The sequence below is a fragment of the Chionomys nivalis genome, chromosome 13, assembly GCF_950005125.1.
Source record: "Chionomys nivalis chromosome 13, mChiNiv1.1, whole genome shotgun sequence".
Lineage (NCBI taxonomy): Eukaryota > Metazoa > Chordata > Mammalia > Rodentia > Cricetidae > Chionomys > Chionomys nivalis.
The window spans coordinates 27,099,139-27,122,406 of record NC_080098.1 but is presented as its reverse complement, the minus strand read 5'-3'; the positions used below and the strand labels follow the sequence as shown (position 1 = coordinate 27,122,406).

At 37.4% G+C, this 23,268-nt stretch overlaps 1 protein-coding gene across 2 annotated transcripts in view; it reads left to right on the top strand.

Annotated features, from left to right (window-relative positions):
• Tasor2 (transcription activation suppressor family member 2) overlaps positions 1-23,268 on the top strand; it is a 46,756-nt gene that overhangs the window by 9,747 nt on the left and 13,741 nt on the right. For both annotated transcript variants that reach the window (XM_057786899.1, XM_057786900.1), the window contains exons 2-13: positions 220-344; positions 484-607; positions 687-706; positions 796-895; positions 3,148-3,248; positions 4,285-4,388; positions 5,490-5,562; positions 5,664-5,726; positions 9,721-10,434; positions 11,542-11,784; positions 14,475-15,348; positions 18,307-18,736. In XM_057786899.1, coding sequence (XP_057642882.1) covers positions 582-607; positions 687-706; positions 796-895; positions 3,148-3,248; positions 4,285-4,388; positions 5,490-5,562; positions 5,664-5,726; positions 9,721-10,434; positions 11,542-11,784; positions 14,475-15,348; positions 18,307-18,736 — 2,748 coding nt within the window. In that variant the 5' untranslated portion in view covers positions 220-344; positions 484-581. The remainder of the gene's footprint in view (positions 1-219; positions 345-483; positions 608-686; positions 707-795; positions 896-3,147; positions 3,249-4,284; positions 4,389-5,489; positions 5,563-5,663; positions 5,727-9,720; positions 10,435-11,541; positions 11,785-14,474; positions 15,349-18,306; positions 18,737-23,268) is intronic.

Sequence of the window (23,268 nt, the reverse complement as noted above, 5' to 3'; positions counted from 1 at the left end):
CTCGAACTCACAGAGATCCGCCTGCCTCTGCCTCCCAAGTGCTGGGATTAAAGGCGTGTGCCACCACCGCCCGGCAGATGATTATTTTTCTAAGAAGCATAACTTTTATTTTGGTTACTAGTGAAAAAAATACATCTATATCCCTATTTTAAAATGAGCCCTACTGTTAAGGCTATTGCTATTTGAAGATATCTCATGAGTCTTATGTTTTAATTCTAGGGAAAAATCAAGTTTGTGTCTGAGAATTGTACAGGCCATCTTCTGACAGTGTCTGATATGTGGCTGCAGATACCTACATGGTTTCTTACAAAAGAAGTCATTTTCGTGCCTTCGAACTAAGTCAGGTATAGTCACTATAAATAAATTATGCCTAAAAAATATTTCTTAGCCTGATGTCCTAAATTTCAGGTTTGACGAGGGTTGGGATGAATTTAATCCATGGGTAATTCTATTGTACTGATAATACATTTTTCCTTCTTTCAGAATTACCTCTATGAACTTTCACGCAACGCTGTTATTAAATGACCCAGACAGACCTTTCCTCTTATAATTGTAGCTTTTCAATCCTGGGAACCTAAAAGATGGCAACGCCCACTTATAAAAACATGTGAGTAATTGCCTATGTACTTTGTTTGTTTGGTTTGGTTTTTTTTCCTCTAATAAAAATATTTTTTGTTTCTTTCTAGACTTGAACTCAATAAAAATGGTAAGGAATTAAATAATTCTTCTAGATTTTGTTCTTTTAGTAAATGTTTCACAAAGTAATCAGCTTCTTTCTGTCCTCATTTCTTCAAGCTCTCACCTCTCCATGGAAAGGGCAGTTAATTATTCAGGGTTGTTTCCTGTGTGATGTAACTCTTTGTTCTACTTATGGCACAGTAATTCCAGTACAACTGTAAGTATTATATTTGATGTCATCCTTAATGCATATTTTGTTTTTCCAGTCCTAGGTACTTGGTACTCTTTTCAAGGTCTTAATGGTGTGAAATATATTTTATATATTTTACTTGGTTTTAGGTTAGAATACATTTGTTTAAGTGTGTAGAGTAGAAGTACACAAGTTACCTGAATTCTAATCCTTAAGGGAAAATAGTATTTCTCTTGTTGTAGTTGAGATGGGATCTTGCTATATTGGCGAGGCTGGTTTGGAATTTATAGGTTCAAGTGATCCTCTCACTTCAGCTTCCTGAATAACTGGGACTCCATGAATCTGTTGCCATGCCTGACTGAATTACTTTATATTTAAAGCTTGCATTTCCTCTAAAGCAAATGAAATTTGTCCAGCGAGCAATACAGCTAATATAGTCCCTATTGATTCTTCATTAAGATTTACGTTATCTGATGTTCTAATACTCAAATCACTCCCTTGCAAAAAATACTAAAAGTAACTGTTAAATCTGTTTGTAGTATGATGAATTATGATAATGAAGTTGTTTCTTTTTTTTTCTTCATTTCTCTCTCTCCTGGAGAACTGTGAAGGACATCTTAAGAAACCATTTTGCTTCTTCTGTTCATACTTTGTACTCCATATCACTGAAAGATAGATATAGTTTAGTTGACTTGACAACTTTATTCTGTCAGAATTCATTTTCTTTTGGCCATTTGTAAGAACAGAGAACAGGGATAGATAGTATAGCCCATAAATAGTAAAGTAGGAATTTTGTGAAAAATAATTTTAAAAGAAAGAAAAGCTCTTTCTTGCTGTAGAATGTAGTTACTAAATGTAGGAAAAAATGGTAGCACATAGTATTCAATTAGATGATAAAGTGAAAATCTGGTTGTGTATCTTTTAATATTTTCCTACAACCTGCATATTAATCACAAATGAAAAAAAAAGGCAGACTCTCTACTGGAGACAACTGAAAGAAAATCTTTTTGGTTTTTCAAGACAGTGTTTCTCTGTGTAGACCATTCTGGCCTCGAACTCAGAGATCCACCTGTCTCTGCCTCCTGAGTGCTGGGATTAAAGGTGCGCTGTCTAGCAAAATCTACTTTTTAAGTTTTTTGTTTTTGTTTTTGAGACAGTTTCTCTGTGTAGCTCTGGCTATCCTGGAGCTTGCTTTGCAGACCAGGCTGGCCTCTGCCTCTCAGAGTGCTGGGATTAAAGACTTGCCACCATTGCCCAGCTTTTTAAAAGTTTTCAAATGTGCTTTTAACTGAAATAGATTTATATCACTTTATGCCTTCCCTTTCTTTTAGCCCCTCCCAGCTCCCTCCCCTCAAGCTTCTCTTTTGTCCCCTCCTTAAATAGATAGCCTCTTTTTCTTGATTACTATTTGTGCAACTTTCTCAGTCTGTTTTTCTTAGGGATAGTTGGTTTTTGAAGAATCTTAGCAAAGTTTGGATAAGGTATAAGCTAAGTAATAGTAATCTATGATTGTGAATTTGTTCATTTTTGGTAATTTATTGTACAAGGAAATACTATTTGGGGGAGGAATGTGAGGAAGTATTTTGAGGTAATAGGGCATCAGATATGCCTCTCAAAAAAAAAAAGAAAGAAAATTAGAAAAAACAAAAGCATGTAGCGTAACCAAATATAGTACCGTATAGAAATTTTTTGTGCTGCTCTTACAACTTTTATATAGGCCCGATACCATTTCAAAATAAATTGTGAAGAAAGAAAAATTTTGACGAGAAATAGAATAAAGATCTGCACATGACTCATTCTATGGTATAACCCAGTATTTCAGAGACTTTTCAATTTAGTAAGTTTTGAAAAGTCTCAGTTTTAGAACACAATTTTTAACATACCTGGATAATTGAGCGATGCCAGAAATACATGTATTCAGAAGATGTAAACATGTTTATACATAATATCTGTGGGTCGTATGTGTGAGAATTTATATTGTTTATAGATATGTAAATTACCTATGGAATTTAAGGGCTTTAAAACATTGTGTATGTATGCATGCCTTTTGTGGGGATATGTATGTACAGGTGCCAGTAGAGGCCAAAAGGAGGGGTCAAACTACCCATTGTGGGTGCTAGGAACCAAACTCAGCAAGAGTAGGACTCTTTAACAACTAGGCCATTTCTCCAGCCCTGCAGGACTGTTTTATGGTTATATTTTTGTTTTCATTTAAATTATAAAGTAATAAGGTTATGTCACTATTTATTACACTGATTGATAACATTTTTGTTTTTTAGGCCACGGGAACTAGATTTTAAGTATGTAATGAAAGTATCTTCTCTGAAAGAAAGCCTACCAGAAGCTGCCTTTAGAAGACAGAATTATTTGGAGCAGAAAGGTCTGTCAAAATGTAATAGCACAGTACATACTCTGGGCTTACTATAGTTACTGTCCACTCTGTCATCAAACATTCGCATACATGTCTAAATTTCATCTTAAATGATTCATAAAATGGTCTCTTTTTTTTTTTGTTTGTTTTTTGTTTTTTGTTTTTCGAGACAGGGTTTCTCTGTATAAAATGGTCTCTTGAGAAAGCTGTAGAATTACCTTGTTGTCTACTTCTTGGATGCCTGTTAGAAACTGACTGATTCATCTGAGATGACAAAGATTTTATCTTTAATACAGAATGCTCAGAGAATTGAGCAAATGCACTTAAAAAAAAAAAGCTGAAAACTCTGACCCATTCCTCTCTTGCACAAAGTTTTTTTTTTTTTTTTTTTTTTTTTTTGGTTTTTTTTGGTTTTTCGAGACAGGGTTTCTCTGTTGGTTTTTGGAGCCTGTCCTGGAACTAGCTCTTGTAGACCAGGCTGGTCTTGAACTCACAGAGATCCGCCTGCCTCTGCCTCCCGAGTGCTGGGATTAAAGGCGTGCGCCACCACCGCCCGGCTTGCACAAAGTTTTTATTGTTTTTAATTTATGCACTGTTAAATTCAAAATAAATATGAGATCAGCATTTGGGAGGCAGAGGCAAATGGCTGGAGCTCTAGGAGTTCAAGGCCAACCTGCTCTATAGAGCTAGTTCTAGGGCAGCCAAGGCTGTACAAAGAAACCCTGTTTCAACAAACAAACAAATGTTCTAAAGCATGGTATGGTGGCTCATGCCTTTAATCCCAATTCTAAGGAGGCAGAGGCAGATAGGTCTCTGGGTTCAAGGTCACCCTGGTCTATAAAGCAAGTTTCAGGCCAGCTAGGAAAACATAGTGACACACTATAGTGTCTGTATGTATGTAATACATACATACGTATATGTCTTAAAGAGAGGGCATTGGGAGTGTATGTGATCAAAACACTTTATACACCTATATGGAATTGTCAAAGAATACTTTTAAATTAAAATTTAAAATGTTATTGTGTATTTCTGATTCCCTCTACAGTCTGTTGCCAGGATTTATGCTTTGATTTATATGAAGTGGAACTGTCAAACAAACAAGGGGAAAACATAGATAAGCTAATCGAGTACATTAAAAATCAGCAATTGGTAAGAATCACTAATTTCAAGTGTAATTATTTTTTTCCTTAAACTGGGAAATTAGCTGAATTAACTTAGCTTGTTGGTAGGGGTTTCATTGTTGTGTATACTGATATATTATAACTGGCACTTTCATTTTTCTTACATCTCAGCTTACCTTTTGTCTCATTATTCAGTTTTTATTTTTGACTAAAAGAACAAGGTTTTTTTTTTCCCTAAGTCTTTGTTCTTTGATACATTGATAGTTATCTAGGTGTGTTTGCATTAGTTGCAGTACCACTTCTGAGATGCTTCTTTGAAAGCTACGTTTACTATTTTCCAGGGGTTTATGACAGTTTTTCTTGTGTTTTCATAATAGAGGCAATAAGACTGAAAATAGCCACTGGTTTAAAGGAGTCTGTCATGTTAGCCAAAGTTGCTCAGAGTAAAGATAGAAATAGATGCTTGACTCAGAGTTTGAACTAGCTTTTATGATGAGTTATTTCTAAATATTACAAAGGAAATGATGCAAATGTTGAACTACAGTAATGAAGCAAGCCAGGACTTAACAGACATTAAGAAATCAATGAAGTGGACTGGAGAGATGGCTCAGTGGTCAAGTCCCAGCAACCACGTGGTGGCCCACAACCATCTATAATGAGATCTGGTGCCCTCTTCTGGCATACAGATGTATATGTAGGCAGAATACTATACATAATACATTAATCTTAAAAGAAAGAAGTCAATAAAGTAAAACAGACCATGCATGCATGCATGCACATGTGTTGGGACAGTGACTTGTCTTAATGATAACGTTGGTTTAAACACTTTGACTTGCAAATAACTTTAGTTTCTGTGTGATAGTTTTGTCCTGTGACTGCCAGTCAGGGTTCCATGCTTCCTTTCCTCATGGGTGGGTAGAGACAGAGCTCCTTGTGACCACCACTTTAGTTTCATTAGAAAGGTTAGTATGATCTGCACACCTCTCAGTAGCTCGAAATGGCATGAGTTACACTGATAAGTGGAAACTTTTATGGAGCCCACCTTTCAAAAATGTCAGTCCTGCTCAGTCTGTAAGTAATTCTCCAGAAGTAGAGAGATTGAATAGACCTCTTTTGTTTTTTTAATTAGGCAATCATCAAATGCTTAGAAGATAGGGAATTTTTCATTTTACTTACGTCATCAGCCTTAACACCAGAACCAGGTAAGAGCAAGTTTTTTGGAGAAAATTTTTTTTAATGTTTTTACTTTAGTTTCAAAAGATTAACAACCTACATTTTCTTCTCCTGATTCTTACTCTTACAGATTTTGGAGATGAGCAGATGGGTCTACACGGTTTACATTTATTCCACTCACCTCAATCAACAGGTGAGGTTACAGTGGTACCCAGTTTACATAGCCTGTTGCATGCTTTCCAGACTTTATCTTATTCGACTTCTCAGTAGCACAGAGCACTTGTTAACTGTGTTTTTTCTCCAAGTATCTGCCTGTCTTTTGTCTTCCTAGTTGACCTTTACAAGTAGACTCTAAGCTTTAGACCTGGGTCTCCACCCACTGACAACATATCTAGCATGTCTACACTTCCTCAAATTCTAAATAGCCAAAATTGAATTCATTTGTTGTTCAACGGTAGCTAGGATATGCTTTTTCCATGCCTGTCTAAAAACAGTGACTTGGAGTTTTCATGGCTATCGTTCATATCTAGATGGTGGGACTTTGTATTTGGACCATGCATTCCCAAGATGATATTGACCCCAACGACCAATACTTGACTGTTAGAGACAAAAAAAGTTTTTTTCTCTTTTTGGTTTTTTGAGACAGGGTTTCTCTCTGTAGATTTAGCTATCCTGGAACTTGCTCTGTAGACCAGGCTGACCTTGAACTCAAAAACATAGCTCCTCTTGCTTTTGCCTCCCAAGAGCTGGGATTAAAGGCATGTGCTGCTATCACCTGGCCTCAAAAGGTAATATTAATCATGTTAGTGACTTTTCTGTCGCAGTGATAAAACAGCGTGACTAAAGCAGCATAAAGAGAAGCGTCTGTTTGGGCTCATGGTTCCAGAGGACTAGGATCTGTGATGTTGGATCGAAGACAGCAGACTGGGGGCTGGAGCAGCAAGCCGAGAGAACTTGCTAGTAATGGCAAGAGGCTCTGAAACCTCAAAGCTTGCCCCAGTGACATGCTTCTTTCAGGAAGGCCACACCTTCAAACCTCCCAAACAACTGCCATCCATTGGAGACCAACACTGAAATATCTGAGCCCATGGAGGACATTCTCATTCAAACTCTCACAAGTCAAGTCATATAGTACTGACACAATATGTCATGTGTATCTTATTGCAGTTAGAACATTTCTGGGATGGGGGTGTAGCTCAGTTGGTAGAGTGTTAGTCTCATAGGCATAAAGCTCTGGATTTGATCTTCCAGAACTGCACCACCTGGGATTTTAGCTATTTGCCATCATACCTGGCTGTGCTTATCATACAAATATATTAATGCGCTTTATTTGGTTTTTGGTTCACGATGCTGGGGTTCTGAGCATGCAGTTTACTGCTGGGCTACATAATGTCTATTTTGGTTTTATTCTGTATCTTCAGAGCATATGTGTGTCAGGCATCTAAAGAAATAAGTGTTTTAAAGAAATGTCAGGGTAATGCTAGATTTAATATTTCTAAATTTATAGCCAATATAAAAATGTTCTTAAAAAATTATTAGACCAACGGTGGTGGTGTAGGCCTTTAATCCCAGCACTTGGGAGGCAGAGGCAGGTGGATCTCTGTGAGTTCAAGGCCAGCCTGGTCTACAGAGTGAGTTCCAAGATAGCCAGTACCCTGTCTCGGAAAAAATTAAAATAAAATGATTGTACTTTATAAGTATTTTGTCTACATGTATGTATGTGTAGCACATGTGTGCAGTGACCTTGAAGGCTAGAACAGGGCATTGAGTTCCCTGAAACTGGAGTTTGGAGTAGTTTTGAGCCTCTGTGTTTACTTGAACTGAACTTAGGTCCTGTGGAAGAGTGACCACTGCTCTTAATTGATGAGCCATCTCTACAGCCCCTTAAAGTTGATTTTTAAGAATATATACACAGGTAATCAAAGAAGAAAGAGCACAGTACTTTTTGATATTTTGGAACAAATAAAACAACCAGTTATACAAACAGATTGACAAAAGATATTCACACTTATTGTGTTATGTATTTTTTCTAAGTATAATTGATTTTGCAATCCTTAAAGTAAGTATTTTTATAACGGTTTTAAAGATGAAGAAACAGACAGATTTGCCCTAAATCAACCTGATTCCAGGGCTGCCTCTCAGCTACCATACTGTGTTACTTTTTTTCTGTTAAGGTTTTTTTTTTATTTTGGAGCTGTAGAGATGGTTCTTTGTTTAAGAACACTTGCTGTTCTTTTAGAGGATCCAGGTTTGGTTCCCAGCACCTACCTTAGGTGATTCAACCTGTAGCTCTATCTTCAAGCGGTTCAGTACCAGCATTTGCAGATACATGTGTAGTCACATACACAAAAAGTACAATAACCTTAAAAAATAAATTCTTCACTTTTCGTCTCTCACTTCCCTTTCCCCCACTTCCTTTCATTTCTCCTGGAGATTTGAATTCAAGCCTCATCATGCTTCTTGAACCCCGTGCTACTGAGCCACATCCCAGCCCTCATTTTTCCTCTTTAATTATAAACCGCCAGTCTGATAACTCTTACTTGAACCCAGGAAAAGCACAGGAATGCTGTGTGAATGAATAAAACAGTGTTGGATTACTTTTTCATATCTTCTTTTTTTTTTTTTTTTTTTTTTGGTTTTTCGTGACAGGGTTTCTCTGTGGCTTTGGAGCCTGTCCTGGAACTAGCTCTGTAGACCACGCTGGTCTCGAACTCACAGAGATCCGCCCGCCTCTGCCTCCCGAGTGCTGGGATTAAAGGCGTGCGCCACCACCGCCCGGCGTCATATCTTCCTCTTTGAGACAGTTCTTAGTCTTATTCAGAGCTTTAGCTATGCTTTAGCTACTTTTCTTAAGTTGAAATTTTGCTTAGCCAACTTAATCTTCATTGGTTTTGTGGTAAGTCTACTACAAAGCGTATTAACTCTTACTTTTCTTTTTGAGACAGGGTTTCTCTGTGTACTAGCGCTGGTTGTCCTGGAACTCACTTTGTAGACCAGTTTGGCCTTGAACTCACAGAGATTCTCCTGCCTCTGCTCCCAAGTGCTGGGATTGAAGACTGCATTACCACTTCCTGGCGACTTCTGTCTTTCTAAGTCAATTCTAGAAATAGTGAAGTTGCTTAGGGAATGTTCCTTTTTCATGAAACTGTCTTTAGTAATACATACAGATCTTTTCTATATTTTTCTTCCTTTTGGTACTCTGAATAATGAGCTTTAAAGAAAGAAATTTTAAGACTGAACTCCATTTTTTTTTTTTTTTGGTTTTTCGAGCCAGGGTTTCTCTGTGGCTTTGGAGCCTGTCCTGGAACTAGCTCTGTAGACCAGGCTGGTCTCGAACTCACAGAGATCCGCCTGCCTCTGCCTCCCGAGTGCTGGGATTAAAGGCGTGCGCCACCACGCCCGGCCTGAACTCCATTTTATTTGCCCTTTTTGCCTTTTCTAATATTTGCTACAGTGTTCGTGTATTTAACTAAGATGATTTTGGTATTTCATAATTCTACATTTTAATGTCATAATTCCTGTTTCGATTTAGTAGACACTAGAGTTGTTTCTGTAGATTTATAGTACTGGTGACAGATGTTTTTAGGATTTTGTTAAGTAGTTCATAGAAATCTGACATTCTCCTTTTTTCTCATTTGTGAGGTTATTGATTTGCTTTAAAAATAAAAACAAAATTAATCGGAGAGTGGACCAGGAAGATGAGGTACAATACAGATTAGACAGTACAGTTACTTTTTAAAATATGTGTAAAATATAATTTCATAGAGAAGGCAAAATAGCAGCTGTTAGTTCAGTTACATTTGAGGCTTAAGGCCTCTGTTCTGTTTTGTTTGTATTGTAGCTTCTTAAAGTGTAAGTGGAGCTGGAAGCGGGCTGCTTGTCCTTAGGGTAGTTAGTAGTACTGCTGCTGTAAGGTCCACTGGACTCTCTCTACACACCCTACAGGTGAGGTGGAATTGGAGGCAGTTTTTACTCGTCGTAACATAGTATTCACATATCAAATCATTCTTTTTCAGTGTATGTGTGAGAGATAGAAGTATATGAAGATACATATTTGTTAAATTTACTCATTAAACTTTTACTAGTTGCCACTTTGGTTTTTATTTGCAGTACTGTTTTGAAATCTAATATTTTTCCTGTTTGTCTGAAACTGTCAAATTCTTAATGTATGTGTATATGTGTTTTAGGGGCAAAGGACTTAAAAGTTGAAGATGACATCTCTCTGAAAGTGATACCTATTATACCCGCCCTTAGTTGTGCACTTCTAGAAGCAAAGAAATCACTTCCTGAAAAAGGAATCCCTCCAAACGTCTTAGTAAAGCATAGTTTCCAAGACCTGTATAAGGTGGACAAAAGCCTGTCATTGATGGCTCCTCAAGATGGAATGAGAGACACTGCGTTCATTAGGAAACTGTCCTATAGTTTTGACTTGGCACCCCCAGATGAAAAGTGCCCTTCAGAGTCTCTGATTCAGTTGAAGAGTTATTTTTCAGACCCTACTGGCTACACTCTGGATCTGTCTACTACTTTAGACTTGTTAGCAGAGCATCCTCAGTGTCCTCGTATTTCAGATGGGATTTGTGATGCTGGATTTTCTTTAGTTATGGCTTCAGATCCTGAATTTCTTGACTCAGAGATGGAAGTAAGAAAAGAAACTGAAACAACAAAAAAATCTGAGAAAATGCTTAGAGTGAAGAGAGCTGTGGCTCCATTGACTCCACCTTCAAATCTGAGAGTTCAGCCAAAGAGAAAGGCCAGCACATCAGCTGTTACGCTTCCAAATAAACGAGTAAGCCTGGGCCGCCCCCTTTCCAAAAGAACTGCGCCCAGGGCAGACAGCGGATCGTGCATCCCAACTCTTAAGTTAGTTAAAGGGCAGTTTCCTCAGAAGATAAAAAGAGGTAAGAATTATATATGTGATTATTGTAGTTATGCTTCACCTCAAACCCTATTATTTGACTGGATTCATGTGACCTAGAGCTTAACAGTTTGTTAGAAAAGCCATTTTTTTTTCTGAATGATATGCACGTATATAAAAACTAAGACAGTGAATTAGGTAAGGTATATACTTTCTGGTCAAGTGGGAGGCCAAGGTCAAGTTTGAGGAAGGATACAAGACAAGGAAGAACAAATGGTTTTTTCAGAAGCTTTGCTTTTAAGTAAATATTTTTCCCATCATTAAAAGAAAAGATTTGCAAACATTTCCCACGAAGAACCAGAAAGTATATACTTTCAGCTTTGAAGGCTATATGATCTCTGTCTTAATTTTCCAACTGTACCTATATAAAGTGACAGAGCCAGAGATGATCAATGTATGAATGAATAGAAGAAACATTGGTTATATAATGTGTTGACCCCTTTACTTATGGGCTGACCTTATGTTTCAGGGCTGGATCTCTAAAGACATCCTTGTTGACAACAGTTTTGTCCAAGGGGATGTCCGCAGAGGACCTGTGGGCATGAGGCGATGGTACTTACAAACCTTCACAAAGGACATGATCTTTGATCTCTTGGCGATTTTCTTCTTGCTCGTGGCAGCTGTCACTTTTTGGGGATAAGGTCAATTCTAGCCACCCGGGCATGGCTGTAAGGGTGATCTGAGGTGCCCTTATCTATATTCATCACAATGATGGCTTTGTATCCAGAGTAGCATCCAGCCAGGACCAGCACCACGTTCCTGGGTTTCATGAACTTACCCATTTTGACAACAAGCAGCTGGTCTTGTTTTTTGTTTTTAACTTGGAAATGTTGGTGTCTAAGAAGCATAAAATATGCTTATTACCAAGATCTGAATGTTAAGCTTGACCCTTGTAATTTAACCACTAGTTATTTTCCTGCATTTTGCTTTACTTTTGAAATCTTTTACTAATACCCAGAACTTTCTAATGTATTTCCTAATATTAGTTAGCTCCCACTCCCCCGAAATAAAATAAAGGACGGGTTATGCCACTAAATTTCTGGGTAACACACACACGTCCTTAAAACAGTCTTGTTTTTTTCTGCATAAGGTGCAGAAGTGCTGACTGCACAATTTGTACAGAAAACCAGACTGGATAGGAAAAAGCGTGAAGTTTCTGTCTCTAAAGATGCTCCAGTAGCTACAAATGCGAAAAGAGCAAAGAAACAAGAGAAATCTCCAGGTAGAGTTGTTTCCCGGCCTAAACCACCTGTGAAAAAGTGTCCCCCAAAACAAAAGGTAAATGTAACAAGAGGTCGTCGGAATTCCAAAACCAGAAAGCAGCTGCATCCTGGTAAGAAACCCTATTCCTGTAACTATGAACACTAAAATAAATGTCTTAACAGATTGTAAGAAAACATATTAGAATATAACAGCAATTGAAACATACCAATAACACTATAGCCTTTAGTTCAGACGTGAATGAAAATGATGTGATTTTTTTCTTTAAGTTTAGATAAGTTTTATGTGTAAAGTGTGTTACGTGCGTTTATGTCTGTACACCATGTACATCCAGTGCTCATGGAGGCCAGAAGAAGGGGTCTGGTCCCCTAGAACTTGAGTTAGAAATGTATGGGAGCCTCATGTGAGTGCTAGGAACTGAACCCAGATCCTCTGCCAGAGCAACAGTACTCTGGATCTCTGAGCCATACATAGCCCCTGGTTTCTTAATTGTGCTATATACTTCAAAGACAGAGAAGTAAAATAACTTAAATTGCTTCTTTTTAAACCTAATACATTATTTTAGATTATTGGCAGTTTTGAGCAAACTACATATGATTTTCCTTAAATAACTTAGAAAACCTGTAAGCTTCAAACAGTAGTTTCTACTTTAATTTTAAAGCCTGAACAAAGATTTTATTAGAGTTAAAGGATAAACAATCCTTTTTTATGATTAAATATTCTTGCAGGTAGTATCTGCTAGTGTTTGTCTGAACTGTAATCATTTAGAAAAGGCTGTAAAAGTTTTTAAAAATAATTACAAGCAGTAACCAAAAGTGTGTTTGCTTTAAAAGGTGATGTAATTTTGATATACCTTACTTTTGATAAAACGTATATACATAAACTAAAAGCTGTCTGTTATTAGTCATATTTCCAACTCTTGGACATTAATTCTTTTGGGTTTTTTTTTTTTTTTTTTTTTGGTTTTTCGAGACAGGGTTTCTCTGTGGTTTTGGAGCCTGTCCTGGAACTAGCTCTTGTAGACCAGGCTGGTCTCGAACTCACGGAGATCCGCCTGCCTCTGCCTCCCAAGTGCTGGGATTAAAGGCGTGCGCCACCAACGCCCGGCTCTTGGACATTAATTCTTGATCAGAATTATAAGTCACCTCAACCTTAACCTTAATACAACCAAACATACAACACCCTACCCTTAGGCCTATTTTTCTTCTTAATTTTAATCTTCTTTATATGATGTGTTTTTTCTTCCAAATGGAAAAGTCTTGATTGTTTTTAGATTTTATTTATCTACCACCCCCATTATTATATTTTAATTGATTGAGAATCAGTAAGAACTCAGTAATTTTTTAAATTAAATTATAATTAACACTACTTTTCTTGACATTAGTAGTCATTATCATAGTAGCCATAACTTACAAGTGGTACTCGATATAAGAAATAGATGAGTATATGTAAACTAATGTTAACAAAAGTAGAGAAAAATCAGTGTAACTTACAGGGCATCGAGTCATAAAATAAATTCATTGTTTCCAGTGTGTCGCAGGCCAACAAGAAAATTCTCTACTTTGGACCCTTTTCTGTCTGACTCTCTTTAGGTTTTGCTATGTTAAACAGCTAAGCTGTGTTTCATTAATTTTTCCTTCCAGTACCCTTCTCATTCCAAATGATACATCATAGGCCAGAATTTCCCTCTCCTTAAATGTATTAGTGAGTTAAATTTATGAATTGGCCTTTTACAGGCAGGTTATTGATCCATTTTAGACATCCTATGATTGATCCAGCATCCATCTGGCTCTTCTCTGTATCCATTTATCTGCAAAGGGAATTGTTATATAGTATAGTTGTGAATTTTATTTTTTATAATAACAGCATTTAAGAAAGATTAGTGAGAATGCCTTGCAAAACACTAGAAAATGTAATTTTTCTGATAAGGGAAAATGGTTACATTCCATTATTACAGAAAGAAATTGCTAGGAGATTGCCTCTTTTGCAGGTCATAGTGCTTTTATTGCTAAAAGTAAAATTTTTTAGTATAAAATTAAATTTAAAATTAATTGATTATAGTTGAATATTTACCACTTTTATATAATGTTTTATATGCCGGGTGGTGGCAGCACACGTCTTTTAATCCTAGCATTTGGGAGGCAGAAGTAGGTAGATCTCTGTGAGTTCAAGGCCAGCCTGGTCTACAAGAGCTAGTTCCAGGACAGCTAGAGCTGTTAAACAGAGAAACTCTGTCTTAAAAACAACAAAAATAATAATAATATTTTATGCATATCGTTATAAAGCTAAACATCTATGTTTTGAATTTAATTGCTTCTTGGGAAATGGGTAAACTGCATAATACTTATTTCACATTTCTTTTTTTTTTTTTTTTTTGGTTTTTCGAGACAGGGTTTCTCTGTGGTTTTTGAGCCTGTCCTGGAACTAGCTCTTTTTTTTTTTTTTTTTTTTTTTTTTTGGTTTTTCGAGATAGGGTTTCTCTGTGGCTTTGGAGCCTGTCCTGGAACTAGCTCTTGTAGACCAGGCTGGTCTCGAACTCACAGAGATCCGCCTGCCTCTGCCTCCCAAGTGCTGGGATTAAAGGCGTGCGCCACCACCGCCCGGCCTTATTTCACATTTCTAAATTACATTTTAGCTAGAATGTAAGCACACTAAAGGCAGAACTCTGGATTTTTGTTTTCCCTACCCTCTTTTCATAAATCTTTTGTATTGACTGTTAATTTTCAGTTAAGTATAGGAATGTGTAAGATATTCTAAGAAAAACAAATATTATATCTGTTCTTTTTGTTTTTTATTATGAAGCTGAAAAAGACATTACTTTACATCTTCAATCAGAAATTTCATCAAATGGCCAGAAAGATGGAATTAACCTAAGTACTGCTCAACAAGAAAGTATTGCAATGATTCCTAAAGGTTTTCCTGAAAACTCGATTATCAACTGTGACTCCCAGGCCTTAAATATGTTAGCTGATCTGGCATTAAGCTCTGCTGCTTCTTCCATACCACCTTGTGAGCTTAGGAACCTTCCCAGTGTCTCTGAATTGCCACAAAACAATGTTTTACTCTCTAAAGAAAATTCATTGCACAGTACCTCTGACCATGAATATCATAGGGGAGTTAAAAGTCAAAAAGGTGTTCTACTAACTAAACCATCTTCTGATGAGAAGCTTAATTCAGAGTCAGATTTACCTGTTAGCCAAGAAGAAAATTTGGTACCTTTTGCTCAGTTTCTTACTATTGCCCAGTCAGTACCCTCTGAGGAAGGCCAAGAATCCTCAGATGCAAGTCAAAACTCTGTTGCTGTGGAACATTCCTATGCCTTGCTTCTTGCTGAGCAGTCAAAGAAACATCTGCATCAGAGGAAGTTACCAAGCCCTGCTTTTGCAAAGAATGGGGCAAAAGGCCCCGAAGCTGGAACTCCTATAGGAAAGGTCATGCCATTTCGGCATCTTCAGAACACCTCTCCTCTACAAAAGCTTTCTGAAGATTCATTGACTAAGCGCAAAAGTCTGTTCGTGTCTTCCAGTCTCAAAGATTTTTTTTGCTCTCATACGGTTCTTAGTTGTGATGGCTCCTTTAAGATCACTTTCAAATGTGAAGGAGAATATGCATTCAGCTTAGATAGCAAATACACCAGCAACCCTCTGGAGAAAACTGTTGTGAGAGCATTACATGGGTAAGTAGAAAGGGTACAGCTGTTTGTCAAGATCTGTGTGGTAAGATGGAAGACTTGGGGAAGAAGAAAAAGTTATAAAGCCATAATATAATAATATAATATCAGGTGAGTTGAAAATGACAGATTTTGCCATTGTTGATGATCACAAGGAGATTTATTGTAAAGATAAATGAGTCTTGTGAATGGATTTTCATTTGCTTGTTCATCAAATTGATGGGAGTGGCCAATGAGTGATTTTGTAAGACTTCCTTAAGGATTGATAGAGCTGGGTGGTGGTGGTGCACACCTTTATTCCTAGCACTCAGGAGACAGAGACAGGTCTGTGAGTTTGAAGCTAGCCTAGTTCACAGATAGAGTTTCAGGACAGCCAGGACTACAAAGAGAAACCCTGTCGCAAAAAAACAAAACAAGGGGCCTGGAGAGATGGCTCAGCGGTTAAGAGCACTCATTGACTGCTCTTCCAGAGGACTTGGAGCAGAGCACCCACATGGCAGATAACAACTGTCTCTAACTTCAAGATTTGACACCCTCACACAGACATACATGCAGGCAAAGTATCAATGCAAATGAAATAAAAGTAAATTAGTAAAGAAAAAACAATAAGAAAAAGGAATCCTGGCAATAACAACAGACTTATTAGCATTACAGGGTTTTGGAGCATAAACTAATGGCTTTCCTAGTTAAGCCTCTTGTGACCTGGAATAAGTATGTACTTCTAGGCAGTGATTCTCAAATTTATTGTGGCCGGGTGGTGGTGGCGCACACCTTTAATCCCAGCACTTGGGAGGCAGAGGCAGGCGGATCTCTGTGAGTTCGAGACCAGCCTGGTCTACAGAGCTAGTTCCAGGACAGGCTCCAAAACCACAGAGAAACCCTGTCTCGAAAAACCAAAAAAAAAAAAATCTTAAAGCTGGGCGATGGTGGCGCACGCCTTTAATCCCAGCACTCGGGAGGCAGAGGCAGGTGGATCTCTGTGAGTTCGACGTCAGCCTGGTCTAAATGAACTAGTTCCAGGACAGGCTCCAAAACCACAGAGAAACCCTGTCTCGAAAATAAATAAAAAAAATAATCTCAAGTTTATTGTGTAAATACAATTCACTTAGGAATCTCGTCGAGCTGCAGATTCTGGTATATTCTGGGGTCTACATCTCTTAAAAGATTTCAGGTGTCAGTGGCAGATTACAGTCATCTGGAGAGTATGGTTTTTAAGTACAGGTTTAACAGAAGCGACATTCTGAGGGTCATTAATATATTATTTTTTGCACAATGACTGGCCCACTGTAATAAATGGTAGCCATTATTGTTTACAAGAAGAATTAACACCATGGAATGACATTCAACTATTTGTGAACCATTTCATATTTATTAAATGGCATTCCACATTACCAGATTTCTTTCCTTGCATGGGTTCACATACATAGAGATAGTTAACGTCCTAATTAGTCTGACTCCAGTATAACAACTGTAGCCTAACTCTAGTTTAGCCCATGTCAGCTGTCTGTCGTCTTTTTGCCTAAGGACAGAACTGTTTTGTGTCTATCTAGAACTGTAACCTGAAAATAGTATAGTTTTTGCAATATTGCCAAGAATATTCTTTTTTTATTATTATTTTTCTATTTAATTTTTTTTATTCTTTTTTAATTAAAATTTCCACCTTCTCCCCTCTATTTAATTTTTTTAAAGATTTTTTTGAGCTATATATTTTTCGCTTCTTCCCTCTCCTTCTACCCTCTCCCAAGGTCCCCATGTTCCCAATTTACTCAGGAGATTTTTCTTTTTCTACTTCCCATGTAGATTATATCCATGTATGTCTCTCTTAGGGTCCTCTTTGTTGTCTAGTTTCTCTGGGGTTGTGAATTTTTCGGGTTTTTTGTTGTTTTTGCTTTATTTCTTTTTTTTTTTTTTTTTTGGTTTTTTGAGACAGGGTTTCTCTGTGGCTTTGGAGCCTGTCCTGGAACTACCTCTGTAGACCAGGCTGGTCTCGAACTCACAGAGATCCGCCTGCCTCTGCCTCCCGAGTGCTGGGATTAAAGGCGTGCGCCACCATCGCCCGGCTGCTTTATTTCTAAAAGCCACTTATGAGTGAGTACATGTGATATTTGTCTTTCTGAGTTACCTCACTCAATATGATGTTTTCTATATTCACCCATTTGCCCACAAATTTCAATATGTCATTTTTTTTTTCTTCTGTGTAGTACTCTATTGTGTAAATGTACCACATTTTCTTTATCCATTCTTCAGTCAAGGGGTATTAAGGTTGTTTCCAGGTTGTGGCTGTGACAAACAATGCTGCTTTGAGCATATTTGAGCACATGTCCTTGTGGTACAATTGGTATATACCCAAAATGGTTTTGCTGGGTCTTGTGGTAGGTTGTTTCCTAATTTTCTGAGAAATAGCCACACTGATAACCAAAGTGGCTGTATCAGTTTGCACTCCCACCAGCAAGCCCAAGAATATTCTAATCATCATACTTTTCCAACTATTAAAAAGGATAAAAATGAAAGCTAATTACAAAGCTACTTCCAATATAGCCAGGACTGTTGCACAGAGAAATCATGTCTCAAAAAAGAAAAAAAACAAAGAAAATTAAATTAATTAACAATCCTCAGCCAAACTAAAGTAAGAATTTGAGTAGTTGCAAGAACATTAATCTTACAGTAAAAAGACTGTCTCCAGAGTGAGTATGTGTGGTATGAAAGACAAGTGCTGGGCCGGAAATCAGTAGACCCAACTGCTCTTCCATGTAAGTTTTGAGATTTGAAATACGTCACTTAATGTTCTGATTGTTGGTTTACTTCTCTTTAAAACATTTTATAATTATTTGTTAAATTAACTCGTACTGTACCACATTTGTAATATTTATAAGTAAACACAATTTACTATTGATAGAACTTGTTTATGATAATTAAGTAAAAATAATATTTCAATTATTTTTTGTGTTCCCTTTAACATCATAGACCCTGGAACACTGATTGGCCTGAAAATATGGAAGATGTGAAGCTTTTACTTCATATGTGGGTAGCTCTGTTCTACAGCAAACAGAACAAAGTCATGGGGTCACCTCGAAAGGTGGTAGAACACAGAAACCCAGCAAAATACGTATGCATCAATAGGTCTATAGAATCTTTTGACCAAAGTGAAATTGAGGAGTTTCCCAGTGTGGAACGATATTCTGAAGACTCTCTGTTGGAGAACAAGGAAACGTGTGAAGGTCATGCCACCAATACAACCTTTCCTGGACCTAACTGCATGCTTCCTTTCGTTAATCCACCAACCACCAGAGACTTGGAACTCTGTGTACAGAATGAACAGAAAGAAATATTTACAGGAGAGAGTCACCCGGATACTTCAGGAAGCCAGAATTTCATCCATTCTTGTAATAATGAGGTGAGGTACTATTATAAATGCTGGGTTGTTTTTCTTTTTTGTTTTTGTTTTTTTGGTTTCTTTTTAATAGTGCCTTTTCATTTTATTTGTGGACATATTCAAAAGAAAAAAATGAATCTTCCAGCTATGTAAAGGATTTTAATTTTCCAAACAAAATTTTCATAAAGTGTTCCTCTGTATTGTCCATAGGTAGGTTTGTCTACCATCTTCATTGAACAAGATACAGGAATCAGTTATGTGGGACCCCAGCTTGATAGTTATGTATTAATATTATAATTTGGGACAAAGTGTTTGTTCTGAACTTCTTTTAAAATAACTAGCTATAAGGACTAGGGAGATAGCTTCATGGATAAATTGCTTGCTGTGCAACCATATGGACCTGAGTCCGAATCTGGAGCATCCGTGTATAAGGTAGGTATGGCGGTGCACATCTCTAACCCTGGCACTAGGGGAATGGGCAGGGGTAGACACAGATTAATCCCTGGAGCTTGTTGACCCTAGCATATTCAGTGCGCTCCAAGTCAATGAGAGGAAATACAAGGTGAGTGATACCTGAAGAACAACAACCAAAGCCAAAGCACACACAAATAACTAAGTTCTGACTTACATATACACCACAGGAGCACACACAAATAACTAACTGGGTATGGTTTACATAGATACTAAGGATCTGTGAGTATCTATTTCTAAGTTTGGAAAGCATACTTTGTTTTACTCTTTTTCAACCAGACCAAGTAATCCATATTTTATATAGAATAAATGCTAAAGTGGTAACAAAAACCTTCTAAAGCTCATGGCCCAGATTTAGTCTAGAAACTTGTGACAAAATGTGAATATCATCTGGTACTTTCCTACATTGGGTAGACTGTGTTGATGCACATGAGGTATGAATGAGGACGCTTAGAAGAAATCCCACACTAGCTCAGAATTGGGAAGTAGGCGGTTATTTATTTAGGGGTAGACTCACAAATCAGAATCCTCTGCTGGAACGGAGATAAGAAACCGAATACTGCCGGGCGGTGGTGGCGCACGCCTTTAATCCCAGCACTCGGGAGGCAGAGGCAGGCGGATCTCTGGGAGTTCGAGGCCAGCCTGGTCTACAAGAGGTTGTTTCCAGGATAGGCACCAAAGCTACAGAGAAACCCTGTCTCGAAAAAACCAAAAAAAAAAAAAAAAAAAGGCTGGATGCATGCTCCACATCGGCATAGTTTAAGAGGCCACGCCCCAGTGGGCGGGTAACTACTGACTTGTAGGACTTCCTACAGCAAGATCAGTGGGGACTTGCAGGGCCAAGAATGAGCCAAGGAAGGTGAGTATCTTCAGGTGACCCATATGTTAGCAAATTTAACATATCTATCATTAGCACTGTATACCAAAATAGTGTTCCAAGTGCTTCCCTCATAACAACTCAGTTAATTCTGAAACAAAGCAAGCAAAGTAAGAACTGTTAGCTTACTAAACTATGATGAGGAAACTGAGACCAAGTCAGTTATCTGAAGTCACAATGTAAATTGCAAAGCCAAGATTCATTTCCAAATAGTCTAGTTGTTTCTGCATCATATTCTGTGGATGTAGTTTTGTACACAAATCCAGATGACTATTTTGTGCATATTAATATTTTTTTTTCTAAAAATGAGGTTCAGAAATTTTCACCTATTCTCAAGGATATAAATAAAATTCAGTTAAGAGCAACTATACATTAGACTAAGAAAATACTTAGCAAGGCAGACCAGTTACTACCTAAGTCCATACTAGTTTCTTTCTCTCATTCATTCATTCATTCATTTTTTTCTTTTTTCTCTTTTCTTTTCTTTTTTTTCTGAAAGAAGTTTTCTCTGTAGCCTTGGCTGTCCTGGAACTAGCTCTTGTAGACCAGGCTGGCCTCGAACTCACATAGATCCACTTGCCTCTGCCTCCAAGTGCTGGGATTAAAGGCATGTACCACCATACCCAGTGAGGGTGGTTTCTAACAAACATGAAATAGGATATAAAGAAGGCGGAACCTGGCTTGGTAAGATGGCTCACCAAGTAAAAAATCATGCAAGCCTAATGACCTAAGTTTGATTCTGGAACTCTCAATGGAAGGAGAACCAGCTTGTAAAGTTATCTTCTGACCTCCATACATGAGCTTTGGCATACTCTTGCATGAGTGTGAACACACACATGGAATAGTAATAAATACTTTTTTTATTTATTTAAAAAGAAAATGAAGGGTAAGCCAGGCATGGCACAAGCCTGTAATCCCTGCACTTGAGATGTGAAGACAATAGAATCAGGAGTTCAAGGTCAGCCTCAGCTACATAAGATCCTGTTTCAAAAAAAGGGGGAGGGGACATTATACATATAAAATTAAAGAATAAAAATAGTATATATTTTTTAAAGGTTAAGCATTGAGTAAAATTGTACTAAATGTTTATGTGAAACAAATTCAGAACCTATTCATATCGTTCATTAAATTTGCTAGTTGGAGAAAAAAATAATTACAATGAATGACTTTTAATTGATCTTTATAGTATATACTGGTTAAATATTTCTCATTCAAAAATTTTAGGACCAGAAATTGAGATATGGGAAAACTTCCGAATTTAGAATTTTGCTTCTGGAACAACACTGTCTCAAAACTCATTGAAGTAGTCTATTCAAAGATTAAGTATCATGTCACCAAGTAAAGGCTTTAGATATCAAAAAATGTGGGTTTCAGATTTTCAGATGTTCTAGCTTATGGTCCTAAGTATTTGAGGGTTGGGGGCAGGGGCTGGGGATTGAGTAGTGTGCCTGCACCTAAAAGCATGTGACTGCTATAACATCCCCTTGTTCCACAAGTGACACACAGAGTGTGAACAATATTTTACCACAAAAGACTAGAGGCCAATACCATGTTGCTTGTGGTCACAGGTGTATTTGACCAATTTTTAAATAGACAATTTTTAGAAATATCCCATTGTACCTTTAATTAAATATATATCTTAAGTATAAATATACCAAGATTGTCACAACTAGCATTTCACTAATCGCCATAGTGTGTTTTAGAATTTTGGTTGGATGTTTGCAGGCATGGTGTTACTAGGAAGACTGCAGGAAGATTCTCAGGTTTCTTCTTATAGAGACTTTTCTTTAGCCAGATGGTGGTGGCACACATCTTTAATCTCAGCACACAGGAGGCAGAGGCACACGAATTTCTGTTGAGTCCAGGCCAGCCTAGTCTACAGAGAGGGTTTCAGGAGAGCTAGGACTGTTAACAGAAAAGCTCTATGGTCTAAGAGAAGAAAGAAAGGAAGGAAGGAAGAAAAGAAAGAATTTTCTTTCTCATTGTCCTTTTAAAACTGACATCTTGGTGTTCCCTACCCGGACTACTAAAGTTAATATCTCTTTGGGACAGAAAGTTTTTAAGGAGTTAAGTCTTCACTTAGACCATATGCCTGTAGACATAGCAGTCTGTGAGCATCATGCTCCAAACGTTGCCACATGTGGAAAATTGTATAGGTTTGTTTTTCAACAAATTTAGACAAGATTATGTGGAGACTTAACAAAACAACCTCCTTATAAATTCATCAAAATTATCCTATTGATAGTTTATCTAAATTCTATTTAATACTGTTTAACTCAGTCCTTTTATTATATGACTGAAAAGTCATTGACAAATTTTCTGTTGCTTTGTAGAATAAGAGGCAATAAAATGAAGAATAGTTGTTTCCAGCTTTACACAAAGAAGTAGTTAAGGATTGAGGAAGGACTCTTACTAACAGAATCAGTTATTCAGAATTCATGGGGTGTAATTATTACTATCTCATGGGAAAATTCCAGATGTCATTGTTTGTATAGTGTAGTTGGAAATTGCTGTTTAAGAATAAAAGGTTAGCCGGGCGGTGGTGGCACACGCCTTTAATCCCAGCACTCGGGAGGCAGAGGCAGGCGGATCTCTGTGAGTTCGAGACCAGCCTGGTCTACAAGAGCTAGTTCCAGGACAGGCTCCAAAACCACAGAGAAACCCTGTCTCGAAAAACCAAAAAAAAAAAAAAATAAAAAAAAAAAATAAAAGGTTAGCTCCAAAACCACAGAGAAACCCTGTCTCAAAAAACAACAAAAAAAAAAGAATAAAAGGTTATTTTTGTCCTTAAAAGTTAATTAATTTCATTAACAGCAAAATTAAGTGCTATTATTTCTCTGGTGCTTCATTTCTGTATTGATAAATGACACATTTAAATTTGGGAGTAGGGTGTGTGTGTGTGTGTGTGGTGTCTCTGTGAGTACAGGTCTATGCAGCCCTGGCTGGCCTCCAACTCAGAGATGTGCCTGCCTCTGCCTATCAACACCTCACACATTTAAGAAGATCTAGTAAACTGGTCAATTAATAAAGTATGGAACTCTGTGATACTTGTTTTTATTTTTTCTTTCTTTTTGAATGTTTGTTTGTTTATTTGTTTGTTTGTTTGAGACAGGTCTTAACTTTATAGCCAGGGGCCTTGAACTCATTATTTTCCTGATTCAACCTTCTGAGTACTGGAGTTAACGGGTATGCCACCACTTGCACC